At 36.4% G+C, this 19785-nt stretch overlaps 1 protein-coding gene across 2 annotated transcripts in view; it reads right to left on the bottom strand.

The window, feature by feature from the left end:
* The window catches only part of RABGAP1L (RAB GTPase activating protein 1 like), a 666720-nt gene that overhangs the window by 503473 nt on the left and 143462 nt on the right, over positions 1–19785 (bottom strand). For both annotated transcript variants that reach the window (XM_046680643.1, XM_046680642.1), the window contains exon 12: positions 2839–2932. In XM_046680643.1, coding sequence (XP_046536599.1) covers positions 2839–2932 — 94 coding nt within the window. The remainder of the gene's footprint in view (positions 1–2838; positions 2933–19785) is intronic.

Raw genomic sequence — 19785 nt, 5'->3', positions numbered from 1 at the left:
CTTGATTACTGATGCTTTATGGTAAGTCCTGAAATCATGTGGTGTGAATCTCCCAACTTTGTTCTTTGTTTTCAAAATTGTTTTGGCTATTCTAGTTACTTTACCTTTCTATATAAATTCTACAATCAACTTGCCAGTTGCTACAAAAAAATTCTGCTAGAATTTTGATTGAAACTGCTTTGATTCTATAGATTAGAATGGGGAGAACTGAAATCTTAACAATACTGAGTCTGTCATTCCATGAACATGGTATATTTCTCCATTTATTTAGGTCTTCTTTGATTTCTTTCATTACCGTTTTCCAGTTTTTTAACATACAGATCTAGCACATAGTTTGTTCAATTTCTACCTAAATATTTCATGGTTTTTTCCTGTTTCTTTTGTATGTTTTTAAATTTCTATTTCCAATTACTCATTGCTAGTATATAAAAATAAGATTGATTTTTGCATACTGACCTTGTATCCTACAACCTTGTAAAACTCACTCAGTTTCCAGGTTACATCCATGAGTAACAGTGGTGTGTGACTGAAAGGTGGTAGAAGGAAAGAAAGGACTGCATTCTCAGAAGTAGCTATATGACAAATCTTGAGAAATACTAATACCAGCCAGGCCCTCTAATCTCTGGGTCCCCTTTCTGTCTTTCCGCCTTCTAACACATTATAAACCAATTACCTGTACTAATACCCTTCTGTTTGAAAAGGCTAGAATGGCTTCTGTTTTCCAAACTGGACTCTGACTAACAATCCTCTTCCTCTGACCAGCATCCCTTCCATACTCCCCAACACCTAATCCTCCTGTGAAATTCTATTGTCTAATGACAAAGATTCTCTCCATGACCGAACTCTACTCAGGCTCCCCTGAACTCTCTTCTCAAATAGGCGCTGACTTTTAAGTGTCCATGTTCATCTCTCCATTGTCCAGCTTTAGCAAGAATCCTACTAAGTCAGTTTAGCCAGAATCCCACATCCTCAATATCTGATCACGCTCAGTTTGTAACCGGTTTCCTCATCTTCCACCATTCCCAGGTGATATCTGACCATCCTGATCTGCCTTCAGCAAGAATCCAGTTAAGTCACTTTAGCCAGGATCCCCCCTTATCTCTGATGTTTCCTCTTAGCAATTTTCCATCCACTGACCTCCACTCTGCTCCTCAGCTATAAATTTCCACTTATCCTTGCTATATTTGGAGTTCAGCCCAATCTCTCTTTCCTACTGCAAGATCCCATTTCAGTGGTCCCTATACCTATCAATATAGTCTCTCCCTTGAACACAGTCTTCCTTAACATCTTTAACAAGTGTCATGAATAATTTTGCTTTAACACTGAGAGCCATCTAAAATGAAAACTGTTCATCTTAAAATAAAGGGGGCAATAACACTATATGAAACCAGTAAAAACATATGAGATAAACTTAGATAGGTAGACAACACTTACATGAATAAATTAGCTTCTGGATATGGTGATGGGGAAAATTGTGAAAAATTTTTGATGGGGGCTACAAAAATTACTAAACATACTTTCTGTGCAATGCTGGAGCATCTGGGAATTATCTGATACCATAGGGGTGTGTGCCTTTATTTGTCTTTGACTAGGCTAATTTATAACTCTCAACAGATAGAAGATAATGTCTAGAAAACTGATAACAATGAAAAAGTTTTTCCACGCATAGCTATGCAAATGATTCCTGTTCATGGCAATGCAAATAAATAATCAGGAAGCGAATATAAATCTCAAAATCGAATCCTCATTTTGACTGGTTCTAATATCCTACTGGTTCCCAATAATTAATGAACAAAATAAATTCTCTGAGATGTGTTCATTTTATACTTGTATGTGTAAGAAAATAAAATTAAATTTTCTTTGTTTAATAAATGGGAGACAGCTGGCCCTCCCTTCCTCTTAGGGTGTCTCCTTAAAACATAATAGGCTCAACACTTGGGTCAGGAATTTAATAAACCTAGTCTTCAGATTTTATAATGAGAAGTCATGAGCCCTCCAACTCTTGGAACTCTACATACATATCTCCTAAATTAACTCAGCATGTGTACAGGAGATTATCATAAGGAGTATTCATTTGTCTAAGATAAAAAAAAGCTTTAATTGTTCTTTCTTCTACTTTACTATGTTCTTTCACACACATAAAATGTGTGAAATTCTGCCCAGATTTCGTAGCTCCTCCCGGACTACCTGTATGCATGTAATCTGATGTGCATATTCAATAATAAATTGTACTTTCTATAAATCTGTTCTGGTATGGCAGAGTCTTTTTCTTGGTAAGATTTTTAAGTTTTACCAACATATGATAGTCACAATTACCTTGGGAAAAAAACCTTACTTATAATACATATAAACAGAGTACTTATAATACAAAGAGTAACTTTTGTTTTGTAGTTCCAGATAAAATGCCTCAAAATGTAAAGTAATGGTCTTAGTCAGAAAGAATAAAACAGGCTGAGTTACACTTTATAATCAGTGGTGAAATGAGTAATTCTAAACTCTACAGCCCTTTTTAGTGGTGTCAGTAGAGAAAGGAAATGTAACCCTTTAACAATAGTTATTTACCTGTACTGGCAATATAGCATAAAACTGACTACTCTGAACAATGTTATGTCTGCGTGACGTAATAAGGCAAATACATCTTCCAAAAGTAAATTGAATACAAGCAAATTGGGTGGAAGGCCTAGCCAAACATAAAGAGTATGAATTATATTTTTAACTCATACATTTTTAAAGTACATCAAAATATTAATAGTAAGATATATAAACACATAGATTTTAACTAAAGCAAATTAACATAAACTATATAAATATAAAATTTTCAATAAGAAAAACTTTTACCATCTTCCAAGCAATTCTCCCCAAGAATACAGGATCTTCTCAGGACAATCCTTAGACACATCACCTGTTCCACTTGAGAGTTCGTTATCACTCTCTGTAGAAGAAACACAACAACAAAAACAACAAACATTATATATTATATTAGACATTTATATATTACAAAACAAGAAACATGACTGTGTCTAATAAAACAATCAAACAATACTTCTTTCTATATTATCACACCTATGGCCAAATAACAGTAAAAAATTCATTACTAATAATTTATCTTGAGTGCCTATATAAATATTTTCAAAGCATACACTTTCTATGAAAATTCTTATCCACAGTTTACATAGTATAAAGTTGAAAATACCTATAAATAAATAGCTTCACCCAAAGAGAGTAAAATTTAAAAGCTAATGATGATACAATTAGAAATTCCTATATGGTGCTCTACTCACCAGATTAATATTCTCAAACATTAATATTTTATTAGTGAGGCCCAGAAAAATTAAAATCTACAGTTGGACATATATATCTATATATATATATATAATGATACAAACACATAAACAATGAGAAATCTAAGGAGAAAATCTTATGGTTTTAAAGATATATTCATAAGTACAAGATATATTTTTGATTAAAGGAAAGATGAAACTGTTTGGCAACTTTATAAAACATCCCAAAATGTAAAGTAACAGTTTTAGAAAGAATAAAATGGATTAAGTTACAGTTTACAAGCAGTGGTAAAAATGAGTAATTCTAAGCTCTATAAATCTTTTAAGTGGTAATAGAGGTGGTAAAGAAAGAAAATGTTATGGGCACAATTTATCTACATTGTAACAAGGCCTTTGACACAGTACTACATAAGAAAAGGCTGGAGAAGTCTTGTATGAATGATAAGATAAACTAGATCAAAATCTGCCTTGCTGATAATTCCAGCAAGCAAAAATAGGACTTAGCCAAGGAAGACAAGAATCCCAGGCTTTAATGAACACCTACCTTTTTAAATCTATAGTCCAGGCACTATTCTAAGTTTTACAGGCATGAACTCATTTTATCCTTTAAACAACCTAATGAGGTCGTCACTACTAGTTTGCCCACACTAAAGATGAGAAAATTGAGGTACAGAGAGGTTAAGTAACTTGCCCAAGGTTACTCTGCTAATAAGTAATGGAGAGATAGGATTCAATCTCACTGTGAATCCAGAGTCAAATACTACCTCTCCTTATAGTTTTTCCTACTGTGTTTTCATAAGAGGCTATGCTTGGCATTAGCAGATACCAGTCTGTACCAAGTGCCAACATGTAGTAAATGCTGGGAGCCAGAGATGAGAATGGAAAAGCTAGGCACATTTAAAGCAATATGCCCGGGGTCGGCCCGGTGGCACAGCAGTTAAGTGCGCAGTTCCGCTTCTCGGCGGCCCCAGGTTCACCAGTTTGGATCTCGGGTGCAGACATGGCACTGCTCGGCATGCCATGCTGTGGCGGGCATCCCATGTATAAAGTAGAGGAAGATGGGCATGGATATTAGCTCAGGGCCAGTCTTCCTCAGCAAAAAGAGGAGGATTGGCAGTAGTTAGCTCAGGGCTAATCTTCCCCCTCCAAAAAAATTAATTAACTAAATAAATAAAATAAATAAAGCAATATGCCCCAGAAACGCTAAACTGAGAGCAACAGATTAAATGGAGAGGCTTCAAGGGTGTAATTCCCCTTGATGCTCAGGAAGAACAAAAACGAAATTGATATCCCAGGGACCTCAAGAGTGTGAACCAGATCTATCTTCCTTATTGCAAAAACTACTGACCACGAGTGTTTTAAAAACTTACTGGCCACCTTGCTAGACAAAAAGAAATGGGGCTTAAGGAAAGTTAATTCAAGTTCCTACTATATTAGATAAGACAGAGTTCCTAGGCAGGATGAAAGAAATAAATTAAGAAATAAGAATGAAAAAGACACAACACCAAAGTGAAGTAAAAAACACAGTGAGGAGCCGGCAAGTAGAACATGACAAAGAAGAAAAGAGAAGGAACAACAGAATCATGCAGATATGTAAAAGGGTCCCTTTGAAGGTTTTGAAAAAGAAACTGTATCCTAGTCTACATAGGAAAAAAAAAAGGACAAACGAGAGAAGGCCGAGAATTCCTATCCTCCTCCCCTAACTCCTACTTTTCCATCAAAATTCAAGTTAGGGGTCACCCTCTTCTGGCTGGGCTAAATGCTCCCTCTCTGGGCATATTCTATCATAGTACCTATCACCCCATATTACAATTGTTTATTTTCTTCTATATCTTCTCCCATCAGACTTTCAGTTTCTTAGCAGTGGAGACTAACTTTTGTTCCTATATTCCCAGTGCCTAGATTAGTACTTGGCTGTAAGAGTGTTAAAAGTATCCTGAATGAATAATTGGAGGGGAGGGGAGCAAGGAAAATCTATCACAAATGGAAAAAATGTATGCCTTGAAAATTAGTTACCTTTAGTATATGGGTCTGTGTGCAGACATGGGTAAATGGGAACCAGGTTCATTCAGTCATTCATAATGGATCCTGGAGCCAAACTGCCTGGATTTGAAACCTAGTTCCACAATTACTAGCTGTTATCCTGGTCAAATTACTTAAACTGTCCGTGCTTCAGCTCCCTATTTCCGAAATGGGAATAATAATAGTATCTATCTTATAGAGTAGCTGTAGGAATTCAGCAAGTTACTATACACAAAACACATATTACAGTGCCTGTCAAAAGGCAAGAGCTATATAACTGCTAGCTCATAAAAGCTGTTTTCATTCAACAAATACGAATGCCTATGAAGTAGAGTTCTGGGGTAGAAGCCAGAGAGCAAGGTTTGAGGAATGAATGAGTGGGAAGTAGAGATGGAAAACAGAGATTCTTCTTTATCCCTAATCATGAAATATAGGGAGGTAAGAAAATAATATACCTGAAGGGAACTGCATGGTCATTTCAAACGTTATACTTCCTTTTCCTTTATCAACCCCATTCCCCCAAAATTGGCCAGTTCCTCCTTTTTGGCTCCTATATAGACTCCTACAATAAAATCTACAAGATTTCCATGAAAACATGCCTGTTTTCATTATTTACTCACATATTTAAGATCTATAACATTCATGTTTTACAAGTCTTTTTCCCTCTCTTGGAATCCAAGCTTTGCAGGGACTGGGATCATGTCTTATTTGTCTTTACATAGTAGCCTTTGGCATATAATAACATTCATCTGTGGAATTAATGGAAGGATTTCTTTGTTACTGCCTTATTTTTAAAATATGTTCATTCACTTAAGGTAATTGGGAAGAAAAATGCTAGAGAGAGAAAGACAAGAAATCAGGGAATTCTCTATAAAGACATGCAATTGCCCAGGTTTGCGGGCGGTGACTGACCAGGAGGACATTTCATATTTTGACTGGATATGGAGAAGTTCAAAGATATTAAGAGAGTTGAGGGAATTCATAGGTAACAGTTTCAACTTCCTCTAAAAGTTTAACTTTAGAAGAGGCCTCTGAGGGCCTGCTTCACTCAGGGAGCAGGATTTGGTGGAGACTCCTCGAATCAGCCTAACTTCAATTCCTCTTCATGAACATGCTCCTCATTGATTTCAATTTCCCTGCAGCTCTTGCTCTCCTTCAGAAAGCAGGATCAAACAGAGTATTCCAGATGTCACTGGACTCGTACTGTAAGACTACTACTTTCTTTAATCTAAACATCAGTGAAATGGAAATAACAGGATCAATCATGCAGTGTTGTAAAATTTAAATGAAAACGCATATGAGGTACTAAACACAGTACCTGGGACACAGTAGTACTCAAGTGTTAGCTATCATTTTATTCTTAGTGTTATTAACGAGTCCTCAGTTTCTGGTCCAGCACATCAAAGTAACTAGAAAAGCATTCCAGGTTTCTTTTTTCTTATTACCCACTGATTTCTAACATGTAGAGAGCAGAAACCAATTGTGCAACACCAAAAGATGATATAATAGATGTAACTTTTCAAATCAAACAAAATAAATATGTATGATACTTCAATAAAAATAATTTAAGAGCTCTCTCCCTTAACTTTGGCCACTCCCTGCTTTGAAAAAAACAAATTGTGTTTCTATTAGCAATGTTTTTCATCCTAATCATAAAAGGAAAATTTCAGAACTAGTATCAACAGCCATCATAAAAGGAAGAAAAAAATAAAACACATACATATTGCATTTTTAAAATAAAGTTAAAAATAATTTATAAAATTATGGGCAAATAAGCACAAAATCTCATTTCTTCTTTTCTTTTCAACTGAAGGATTACTCACAAAATAAAAAGCTGAAAAGCACAGGTAAAAGATGACTATTGAGAGTTTTCAGAGATGTTCTCCTTTATTGTTTTCTAGTAAGTAAGTAATGTTTGCTGAAAACAATACAGGCAACCAGAGGTTGCGATAAACTGTTTTCTAAACACATTGAGGAGGGAAAAAAACCAAAACCTTACTAATCATGCAAAACCTTTAGGAACGCAGGTCTGTGTAATGATAGCTGTCAACTTAGAATAGTATAAAAGTGATTTATTTTAATTACTTAGTAGTAAATCATATCATTTTATACAGCCAAAAGCTATAACCACATTTGTATCACCTTGAATATAATATAATCTCTCACTTCTCACACGACAGTCAGAATATACTTGTTCTATATGGAAGCTGATATACAAACATAAATCATTACAGTAAAACAAAATATCACCCTTAATATCTGAAATGTTATAACATTTCCCACCATCAAAAGCAAGGTGATTTATTACAAAGAGAAGATTCAAGGTAGAGGACACAAAGTGCATGATTTCTTTCCAACTAAATCATCATCACTGTCATTGTGAATCTAATTACGGGTTTCTATTTAATAATCCCTGTAGTTGATAAGTATAAGTAATTAATTAAAATCATTAATCGCTGAAACCTGTCAACCGTACTCAAGAGAGTACTATGGCAGCCAATACATCTTACCTGAAGGACAATTAACAACATTAAGCAAACTGCTTTCTTAATCACGAGGCTAGCATATTCTTTTTTTTTTTTTTTTTAAAGATTTTATTTTTTCCTTTTTCTCCCCAAAGCCCCCCGGTACATAGTTGTATATTCTTCGTTGTGGGTCCTTCTAGTTGTGGCATGTGGGACGCTGCCTCAGCGTGGTTTGATGAGCAGTGCCATGTCCGCGCCCAGGATTCGAACCAACGAAACACTGGGCCGCCTGCAACGGAGCGCGCGAACTTAACCACTCGGCCACGGGGCCAGCCCCGCTAGCATATTCTTTTGCGTGTGGGTATATGAGTGTTTCACTTTACATTTTTCTGGGATATTAAGGACTCTGAATTTATTTGGACATTTATTTACATTTTGTATTTCATTTTTTTGGAAATAAATTTTAATTTTCTGCCCATTTCTTTTTTTTTAATCTGCTTTACTGAAGTATGATTGACATACAAAAATCTGTAGAAACATAATGTATACAACTTGATGTGTTTGGAGAGGCTAGCATAGTCTCAAAATAAAAAACCTTTGAGGGGCCAGCCCAGTGGTGTAATGGTTATTGGTGCACTCTGCTTTGGTGGCCCAGGATTCACAGGTTCAGATCACAGGGGTGGATCTACACACCGCTCATCAAGCCACACTGTGGCGGTGTCCCACATACAAAATAGAGGAAGACGGGCACAGATGTTAGCTCAGCAACAATCTTCCTCAGCAAAAAGAGGAGGATTAGCAACAGATGTTAGCTCAGGGCGAATCTTCCTCACAAAAAAAAAAAAAAAAGAGCATTGTCTACTTGAACGTATTACTTGTGACTTTTTTCCCAAAATAAACTGAGGGGTGGTGAAAAGGAAAGAACTGCCTGGCAGATTATAAGAAAGAACATACATAAATAGTTATACTGAAGTATTATTTTAAAACATATCATTCAAAGGATGGCTTTTTAAAAGGCAGCCAATCAATCAGAGGAAAAAAATTAAGCAAGGGTTGGAAATAATCAGAAGCAAAGAGGAGAGGAAAAAGAACTCATCAGGATAGCTCAGATTCAACTAACAGGGAAAGGGAGCTCACTAATATGTGCCATGTGGTGCACACACACTGAGCAGTCCTACAACTGGGCAGATCACCCCCTTTAACCAAGAGTGTAACTTGGAAAGGGAAAAAGTCACAAATAAATAAGAAAGGAAGGGGAAATGCCCACAAAACTAGCCAAAGGCAGTCAAGGAACTAACAGTGAGATCAGGTTCATACCTGTGTTTGAATTTTTTTATATTCCCCTCCTAAGAGTTGACACTTTTGAATATGAACCAAATTGAGTTACTGAGAAAATTAGATAACTAGACATGGTACAGAGTAACTATCTATCCATCTATCTGTATGTTATAGGTAGGTATAATGTGTATTTGTGCACATAAATGAATATGTACACACATATATGTATGTGTGTGTATATGTGCATGTATGTAGAGAGGGAGGGATGGAACAAGGGAGAAAGAGAGTTAAGATAAACGTTTCCAAAATGGGAAAGGGGAGATGGGAGGAGAATGTAAAATCTAGAGGAAATGAGTACTATTTAAGGGAAAGCATATTCACTGATGACGAGATTGCCAAGCATAAAACAATGGGGGAAAAGGGCAGAAATTGCCAAAATAGACTTACGTCAGTCTTTAATATAGACTGGCTTTTATACAAAAGGACTTTAAAATTCAAAAGTGGCAGTAAAAGATAATTGTGAAAGCAACAGAAAATAATGGATTTCTGAGAAAAATGCAAGATTTGGAGTGTAAGTGCCATTCTGATGGGCCTGCTAAGCATTCTCTTGCATGGCCCTGTTCTAATACCTCTCTCTCGAACGGCCTGAATACTTGCCTGACTTCCTTTCTAGACTACTTACTTGCTGAAGAGACTGTGTTCTAGTGTATTCCTCATCTTACCAAAGTACTTGGCAACTGGTAAACACTCAATAAATGTTTGAAGAATAAAATAAGAAACACTATTTTCAGCTATATTAACAAATATATAAACAATATTTTCACCTATATCAACCACCTACATGACATTTCCATTTGGATATCTAATAAGATTTCAAAACAAAACCCTTAATTTTATTCCCATACCTATATTTGCCTGATCCTCCCCCATCTTCATAAATGAAAGCACTACCTATCCAGCCGTTCAAACTGAAAATCTACAAGTTACTCTTGAAACCTTTTATCCTCATCATCTGCATTTAATCATCCAATCTTGTTAACTCTACCTCCAAAACGTATCTCAACTCTATCTACTTTTCTCCCTCTCCAAATTACAACCCTAGTCCAAGCTTCCAACATTCTGGCAGAGATTACTCTAAGAGTCTCCCAAATGGTCTCCCTGCTCTACTGAACTCCATTCTTCATGTAAACAGCTGCTGTGGTGTTTTGAAACCATCAACCAAATCTTTGTCTCTTTCCAGCTTAAAACCCTTCAAAGACTTCAAAAACGAAAAACTCCTCACTGTGGCTGACAGGAGTGTACATGATGCTCCCTGGCTACCTGTCCACATCTGTCTTGCACCACTCTCTTGCTTGTCCCCTACGCTTCAGTCATCTGTCCTCCTTTCTCTTCTTCAAACACACCAAGCACACTTTCACCTTTGAGTCTCTGCACTAACTGGTCCCTCTCCTGAAATGTCTTTTCCTCATCTTTTAATGGCTGGCCTTCTCTTGTCACTCACATCTCAGTTTAAATGTCACCTCCTCAGAGAAATTTTTTGCTGAACACCCACTCTAAAGTAGCCACCCAGACCATCAACCAAGTTTAATTATCTGAATGGCATTACTAGTTCTTGATATTTTTCTGTTTATTTATTCTGTCATCTCTCCCTCAATTAGAAGTAGAGAAAATTTACCTCGTTATGGCAGAGGTCTTCGACATCACCCCTGGGTTCAATGATTCACTAGGAAGACTCACAGGACTCAGCATATAGTTGTACTTACACTTATGATTTATTAGAATGAATGGATGCAAAGCAAAATCAGCACAGGGAAAAGGCACATGGGACGAAGTTCAGAGGAAACCAGGCATAAACGTCCAACAGTCCTCTCCCACCGGAGTCACAGAGGACACAATTCCTCTAGTAACAAGTTGTGACAACATGTGTGAAAGGCTGTCCACAAGGGAAGCTCATAGAGACTCAGTACCTGAGGTTTTTACTGGAAGCTGGTCACATAAGCATCCTCCCCCTAACACAAACCAAAATTCCAGACTCCAGGAGAAAAGCAGGTGTTCAGCATAAATCACATTGTTAGTACCAACGGTTTAGGCATAGTGAGCCACTCTTATCAGTAGGGAATGGTGGGGACCCTTCCCAATACCAGCCAAAAGCCAACCTTGCAAGAAAGCTTTTCTAAAAACAGCAGTCTGAAGCCTACTATGTTAACTTTTTTTGCACATTTATTGACCCCTGTATCACCTATTCTAACGTCCACTAATGGATTTTAAAAACAAAAATATGTTGTTATTCTCTAAACTTAACATTTCAAAGAGATTTCCATTCATTAAACAAATATTTACTTAACACTTGCCACATAGTAGGCAATGGGAACTCAAAAAAAATCAAATACCATCTGCCCCTTAGGAACTCACACTCTACAAGGTGAGAGAAATGAATTTAAAAGACCATACCTATACTAAAATATTTGAAGAATTAGTATAGTGATGTGTTCAAAGTACCATTAGAGGGGCCAGCCCTATGGTCGAGAGGTTAAGTTCCTCTGCTCCACTTTGGCAACCCAGGGTTTCATCAGTTCAGATCGTGGGTGCGGACATAGCACCGCTCATCAGGCCATGTTGAGGAGGTGTCCCACATGCCACAACTAGAAGACCCTACAACTAAAATATACAACTATATACTGTGGGGATTTGCAGAGAAAAAGTAGGAGGAAAAAAAAAAGTACCATTAGAGCAAGATGGTAGAAAGACTAACAACTGTCTTAGTAAGGTCAAGACATTCAGAAAAAATTGAGAGAAGAAAGGGCCTACTTTAGCTAGAAGTGGTCAAGGAAGACTATCTGAAGGGATAACACCTGAGCCTTGAGCTGAGCTCTAAATGATGAGAAAAAGGGAGCTAGCAGAAGTTCTAATGAAAGTACCTTCTAAACAAGGAACAACATATGCAACAGAACTGAGAAAGACCCATTTGAGGGAAAGCTCTAAGTACCCAGCACATAGTAGACATTCAATAAATGGTAGCTAGTATTATAATATCATGTCCCCCTTCATGTATTAAGAAACTGACCATTTAAGAGCTTAGATATGTGAAGCCCATACCACTAGTACATTTTTATCTTATTTATACCTACCCTACCCATTTATTAAAAAAATAGTTTGAGGCTGAAGGTTAAAAATAGGTATAAGTAGGGGCTTCCCGGTGGCACAGTGGTTAAGTGCGCATGTTCCACTTCGGCGGCCCAGGGTTTGCCAGTTCAGATCCCAGGTGTGGACATGGTACTGCTTGGCTACCCATGCTATGGTAGGCATCCCACATATAAAGTAGAGGAAGATGGGCATGGATGCGAGCTCAGAGCTAGTATTCCTTAGCAAAAAGAGGAGGATTGGCAGCAGATGTTAGCTCAGGGCTAATCTTCCTCAAAAGAAAAAAATAACAGGTATAAGTAAAATGAAGCAAAAATCAATTATTCATTCAAGTATTTACTAAGCACTCACTACATGGCCAAGCTTAAAAAGGTGAAACAAACATGCTTTCCAACTTCGAAGAATTTATGCTCTAGTAGGAAAAAAAAAAAAATGGATATAGATACATGACAACAGAGCAGAATATATGCTATAATAGAAGTAGGAATAGAAAAGTCAATGTTGAAGCGGGATAGAAAAGATGTCTCAGATCAGAACACTTAAGCTAAAACGATATACAACAGGTAAATGAAAGACTAAGCTTTAACCTTCTCCAAAAACAAGGCAAAGACAGAAAAAAAAATGAAGGGTTACATACACAACTCTCACTAACGAAAGGTTAAAAAATAATTTCACTAAGAGAGATACCTTTTCCTAAACTGTGTGAGAAATTTATCTCCTAAATCTTTATGCAAAATACCCTGAATAACATAATAAATCATGTCCAAGAAGACACTTTTCCCATACCTGTAGAAATCTTTTATACCAACCCTTGATTAAAACAAAAAATACATAATTAGCATGACATAAAAGGCCCTCCATTACCCAGCCTCTGTATTCTTTCTAATCTCATTTCCTATGATGTCCCACCCTTACAAGCGAACTATGTATATTTTACTGCACATATAATGCCATTTTCCATCACCCAGAGTTCCTATCTGCCTGGAAGGCCTCCCTTACCATGGCATCCAAATATTTCTAGCTAAATGATATGCACCAATCAAGACTGAGCTCAGAGGCATAATTTCCAAGAAGTCTTCCCTGAATTTTCAGACCAAACTAAATTCCTTTTAGTCAGCTCACATTATACCCTGTTCATATCTTATTACTGCATTTACTCTATTTTACTAAAATTAGCTATTTATGGATTTTTTTTCTTCAACTGGACTATAAACTCTTCAATGGTAAGAGTCATGTCTTATTTATTTTTGTGCTCATAGCACTTAGCAGAGTAGTGGGTGCCCAACAAAAGTTTATTAAATTTTTAAATTTTGATAAAACCTACTGAATAACAAACTTGAGTTACAGCTGGCTTTCTAATGCTCTGAACTGATCCAGGAATTACACTGTAAAAATCTAGAAGAAAAAATCATTAATGTTTTCTTTAGAGGGTACATCCTGAATACCAATTGTCTATATTTTTCACAGTCTGTAGTGCAGACTCTTCAAAACTGAGATTATTAGCAAGTGCCAAATGTACCTGTGATCTGCACTGAGAATAAGAGAAGATCCATTTGCTCTGCACACTACTTTGGTGAATGGGTGGCAAAATGAAATTGTACTGCAGAAGTCAAAGAGCCTTCCATTTGGATTGAGGGCCACTGAATCTCAGCATACGTCATCTTCTATAATCACTGGTTCTGAACTCTTTCTACCTCTATATCATTCACACATTCTCATGAATGATATTTTTCAACGCAGTGAATTCTCAACTGAGGACACTTACCTCTGAAGTAACAAGGAACTCCCACAGATTAAGAGTTATTGTTCTACAAATATTATTTCAATTTGAAAACATCACATAATCTTTTTATAAGTATACTTATAACTTATGTTAATCTTTTTATAAGTATACTTATAACTTATAACACATTTCTTTCCTTTAAAAAAAACACCAAACACAATAAAGGCAAGCATAGAAAATGTGACATGTGAAGGTCAGACACTTCATTAAATTCAAACTACAATCCATACTTCTATTCCTTTGCCCTAAAATCTCATTGCTGGTCATAGTGAAAAGAATGGGGATCCGTTGCATCATTCTATGATTAAAGTGTATTATTCTACTTATGCAAAATATCACCCGCTTTTCAAGAAAAGTAGTGAGAATGAAACTCAGGTTTCCTTAAATTAGAGAGTTTTGGGGCCAGGCCCATGGCCAAGTGGTTAAGTTCATGCGCTCCACTTCAGTGGCCCAGGGTTTCGCCAGTTTGGATCCTGGGCGAGGCCATGGAACTGCTCATCAGGCCATGCTGAGGTGGCGTCCCACATGCCACAATTGAAAGGACCCACAACTAAAAAAAAATATACAACTATGTACCGGGGGGCTTTGGGGAGAAAAAGGAAAAATAAAATCTTTGAAAAAAAAAATCAGAGAGTTTTAATCCCTTAACTGGATAACATGACCATTATAAATATTCAACAGAAATCTTACTTTGGGAATGATCTTAGGTGCATTGCCTTCAAGAGGCATCCAAATTCTAACTATTGGAATTCAACTTGTGTTTCTCTGAGTGACCATATCTTGCATTTATTTTATGCATGTCTCTTTCCATTTCTAGACTGTAAGCTCCTTGAAGATAGGAACTAATCTTAAGCGTTTAATACAGTGCCTTGCATAAAACAGGCTCTAAACATAATTGAATGTAGGAAGGATAAAGAACGGAATCTGGAAAGGAAGGGTAAGTGGGACAGAGCAAAGCTTGGGAATGGTGGAAGCAAGTAAGAAAAAATCAGCACTAGAGAGTCATAAACGTTATGGGGAGGGAGGCAATTAGAAAGACTATTAGGCAGGTTATGCCTGGGCAATTCTGAAGGGACATGAAAAATCAAATACCTTTATTTCTCTGAAGTAAAATTTGTTTGTGGTTTTTGTACAAAGAGAAAGGACAAATTAAAGCTCTAATTATTCAAAGTCAAACTTCTGTTATTTTTAAAATACCACTCAAAATATTTTAATGTGCTGAAATGGGTTCCTCTTAGAATTTTTATTGAATAATTTGCTTGTCTGTTTACAGCAGAATGAAAACACTAACAGTACTCTATCGTGTAGCCCTTCTGCTGACATATGTTTTACAAATATTTACTCTAGCTCCAACATTAAAACCAGTGTGATATTTTTAGCACTAAGTTTTCAGAAAGCTCAGCTTTCTTCCTGTAGTTAGAAGAGGTCTGAGTCACTCAACTCCCAATGCTATATTCAAATCATTAGAACATCACATCCCCCTGGTGTGATAACAGGCATAATTTCTCCAACTGAAAAATTAAGCTCTTTCCTTCTAGATACTAACTGCTGCTAAAGAGAATGGGATATGAATTACTTCCATAATCTTTCTGTAAATAGTTAAGTTCTCAGTCTTGCTTCAGCTAAATGAGCTAACTGTTTACAGAATGCAATTAGAAAGTAATCAGGAGCCTAGATTCTGGTCCTGACACTGTCACTTAATCTCAGAGTCTCGGTTTCCAGAACTATACATGAGACAGTTCCGTATTAATTAAATTCAAATAACATTTATTGAGTACATTCTGTGTGCAAATATATAATGCCTAAGTTGTTGCCAGGCTCCAAATTTTAAATATTTTAATGACTTGAGGTTATCAAAATTTTCCTGATAATAACAGATTGTACAAAGAAAAATCAACAACTAGCACTCCTCCTCAGAGATTTTCCTCAGACACATGCCTCCCCAGGCCCTGCCCACAGACATGCACTTGGAAGTCACAGGTGCTATCACCAATTTCTGGCTTCACCCCAAACCCCAGCATGAGGCTGATAAACAATGGGAATCTGCCATATCAGCTCCCACCTGAAATGGGGGCAGTGCCTGAGGAGGAAATGGGAGATTCAAGCAAGGTGTTAGCCTGAAAAACAAAAAGGTTTTAGCAAGAAAAATATTCACAAACTGTGAGACTTGGGCAAGCTGCTTAACCTCTCTAAGCTTCGATTTTTCTGTACTAAAAAAAATTAATTAAATACCAACTCACAGGCCTTGTGTGAAAATTAAATGGATAATTCACATAGCTTTTCATACATATTTTCCATTATTATTAACAACTAGAAAGTGGAATTAACTGCCTTACGAATCAGTTTCTCAATCTGTTTCGGCAGAGACCGGTTTACCCCCAGGTATTAAGGGACTGCTACTTGAGGAGAAGACAAGCAGTAGATGACTCTAAGATCTCTTCTAATTCAAAGATTCACTGAAAATATGCAGCTGTATCACCTTCACCAGGGTGTGAATGATGACATCAAGGTGGTCACTATAATCTTTTAGCCTGAATCCTAATCACTAAGTTGGCAGCAAAAGGGGGTAAGGTGGCCAAGCAAATGCTCCAAGACACAGGGTCTCCAAAGCGGGCTTTGCATAAATGCAGACCACCTACCACCACCATGGGAATAAAATTCCAGAGGCTAGAGAGGGCTCACTTCACATTAGGGAAAATAGCTATAAAACATCAATAATAGTCCCAGGCATGTGTAAATGTTCGACAGAAGTTAACTCCTATTATTGCTATTATCACATCATGGAAGTAGACTCCAGGAGCTATCACAAAAATAAGTTTCAAGTACTATAAGCTTTTAGGCACCCTATATACCTTAATACAACTAACAAACTGTAGGGTCTCCAGATTTCACTAGAGATCATTCTCCAGAACATTCAAATTTCTTCAGTCAACTGAAGCATGATTAAGAGGTCTTAACACAAATACATTTTGATTTGATTTATTACCACCATACCAAGAAAAGCAGATGCCCATCAAAGATGAAACAGGCCTAAATGACCACAGTGCTGACTGAGTAGACACTCAATAAACAGCTGGGAAGGAGGGACTCCTAGGAAAAGGAAAAAATCCCCTCCCCTCAAACAGGATGGGTTATGTCTGGGTTTCCTAGTAGTTTTGATCTGTATATCCATGGTATGCTGGGATCCCAAAACAATATTCACTTCTTAACAGATAAAAACCCAAAGGGAGTGGATGTGAGTAGAGAGAAGGAACGGTTTTTCATGACTCTTCCCCCACACTACTACAAAATAATGCTCACTTTCTTCCTGACTTCCCTTTAGATTAATACGCAGGCAGATATATAAACAAAACAAGATTTTTAGAATTTGTCTATAGGTCTCGTGAAATATTAAATCTGACAGGAAGAATGGTTTATATGATGTTTAACAGTCATATAGGCACTTACAAAATTAAAATTTATTAGCTTAATAAACATATACAATACACTCAACCTCACATGTAATCAGGGAAATGTAAACAAAATGAGATGCTATCTATAATCAATCAGAGTGGTAAATATTTTGAAAACTGATAATATTCACTGTTGGTGAAGGCATGAAGGAAAGGGTGTTCAGATACACTACTGGAAGGTGCATGAGTTTGCAGTCTTTCCAGAGAGCAATTTAGTAGTAACTATCAAAAACCAGATTATGTACACCACAGCAATTCAATTTCTAGAAATCTGCATTTGTGCTTCAGAGTATCTGTACAAAGGAGACTATTCTTCACAATATTTGTAATAGCAAAAAAGAAAAATGGAAATTGCTTTTAGAACCTTCAAAAGAGAAATAGAAAATTAAATTATGCTATATTCATGCCATAAAATACTATGCAATTAAAAAGAGCGAGAAATAGTTTAATGTAGTGTTCATAATAGGTTGTTTAATGAGGAAAGCAAGGATATACACAATGTTCCTTTGGGGAAAGGACACATAAACTGTTAAATGATTTCTCCTGAGAATTAGAATTGGTGGGCAGTGGGAGTCTCTTTTACATTTATTTAAATTTTTTCGACAATAAAAAAGAAGAAAACTCCATATATTTTTATGTGTTTGTTTTCTAAGTAATACAAAGCTGCTTATCTTCTCAAATCATAAATCAGTGACTGGCGTTACAAAGAATTTTTCAGTAGTTCTGTTCAGTCAAATGTCTTAAAGATTTGATTAAGTAAATTATTTTCTCAGTCAAAAACTGTTTCAGTTGATTCAAGTACTCGGAAAAATTGAAATGACAAACATATCAACAATATTTGCTAGTGAAAAATAGAGCATGCTATTCTAAGCTTATCTCAGAGCAAAACCACTTGGGGTTTTTCTATTACATTTGGTTAATCATTTGTCAACAACAATAATTACTTTAAGAACTCTAGCCTGTTTCTAATCAATCTCCTCCCTTTATGAGGCTACCATTTAAAATGTTATTGATATCATATTAAGCTGCCAGCCATTGTGAATAAAAATTCCTATCTCCCTTTTAGCATGCTGGATCTAGACAACCTGTTCAAACACATGTTTTACTGAACCACTTTGGAAAACATATAAAAATATTAACAGAAAGATAAATAAAATCAAGTCAAATTTCTACAAAAAACTATGTGGCATTTAGCCAGTTGCACTGACCCTTCAAGTACAAAATTCACTTATCCATTATTTAAAGGTCAGCCCTACTAACAACAAAAACATTTATAGGATTCAATTAAACCTTCCAATCTTCAAAAAAGCACCAGTGCATAACTGATTTAGAAGATGATTGCTTTGCACACAAATATGTGAGATTTCTGTACATTTGAAACATTTCATTCAAACAAAACAAAAATTCCTCTAGTCATGAGATAATTATTTTCCTTAAAAAAGAAACAATCAAGAATGAAATCTGTATTAACTTAAAACTTTAGATATCAAAAATTTTACCCCAATTCCCAATTATTCCATGAATTAAGTAGGAGAAAGAGATTTTAATGAAGAGAGGGTAAATCCCATTTCAGTTAAACTTCAGGGATTTTAAACAAAAACATCTCTGTATGTAATCTGAACTCTGAACAATAATCGAAAAGAAACATGAGTAAATACTCAAGTTTTCATCCAAACATGATGCAGCTCTAGCCTTGGTGCTACATTCAACAGTTTACATAAACAAGTTTTATGGACTTCAACCTCCCTCTTATCTTCTAATATCCTTTCCTATCCAATCTTCCTCTTATTCTATAACATTTACAGAAAGTGTCGATAGGAAAATTACAAAGGCAGCATCATGACAATGTTGCTATGGTAAATTATAAATTAATTTTAATCTCCATCTTTCAAGCAGTTTGAGACATGAAGCCAAGCAAAGAAGCATCACATCAGCTAGTATTCAGGAGAATTCGAGCGGTCGGGAAACATGAGGCATTTATCACACTCAAGTTAGAAAAGGACAGCTGCGTGCATATTGGAATGACATGAAAAAAACACTAATTCAGAAAGAGCTACAGGGGCCGGCCCCGTGACCCAGTGGTTAAGTTCGAACACTCCGCTTGGTGGCCCAGGGTTTCACCAGTTCGGATCCTGGGCGCGGACATGGCACTGCTCATCAGGCCATGCTGAGGTAGCGTCCCACATGTCACAACTAGAAGGGCCCACAACTAAAAAATATACAACTATGTACTGGGGGGATTCGGGGAGAAAAAAAGCAAAAAAAAAAAAAAGAACTAGGGATAACTTTCCATGGGGATATTGGTTAATTCAAAACTTTCTAACTTCTGAAATGAATATTTTAAACAAATTAGAAAGAAATAT

Source organism: Equus quagga, chromosome 13 (genome assembly GCF_021613505.1).
Source record: "Equus quagga isolate Etosha38 chromosome 13, UCLA_HA_Equagga_1.0, whole genome shotgun sequence".
Taxonomy (NCBI): Eukaryota; Metazoa; Chordata; class Mammalia; order Perissodactyla; family Equidae; genus Equus; species Equus quagga.
The sequence above is the reverse complement of the archived record's forward strand: the minus strand, read 5'-3'. Positions and strand labels throughout refer to the sequence as shown.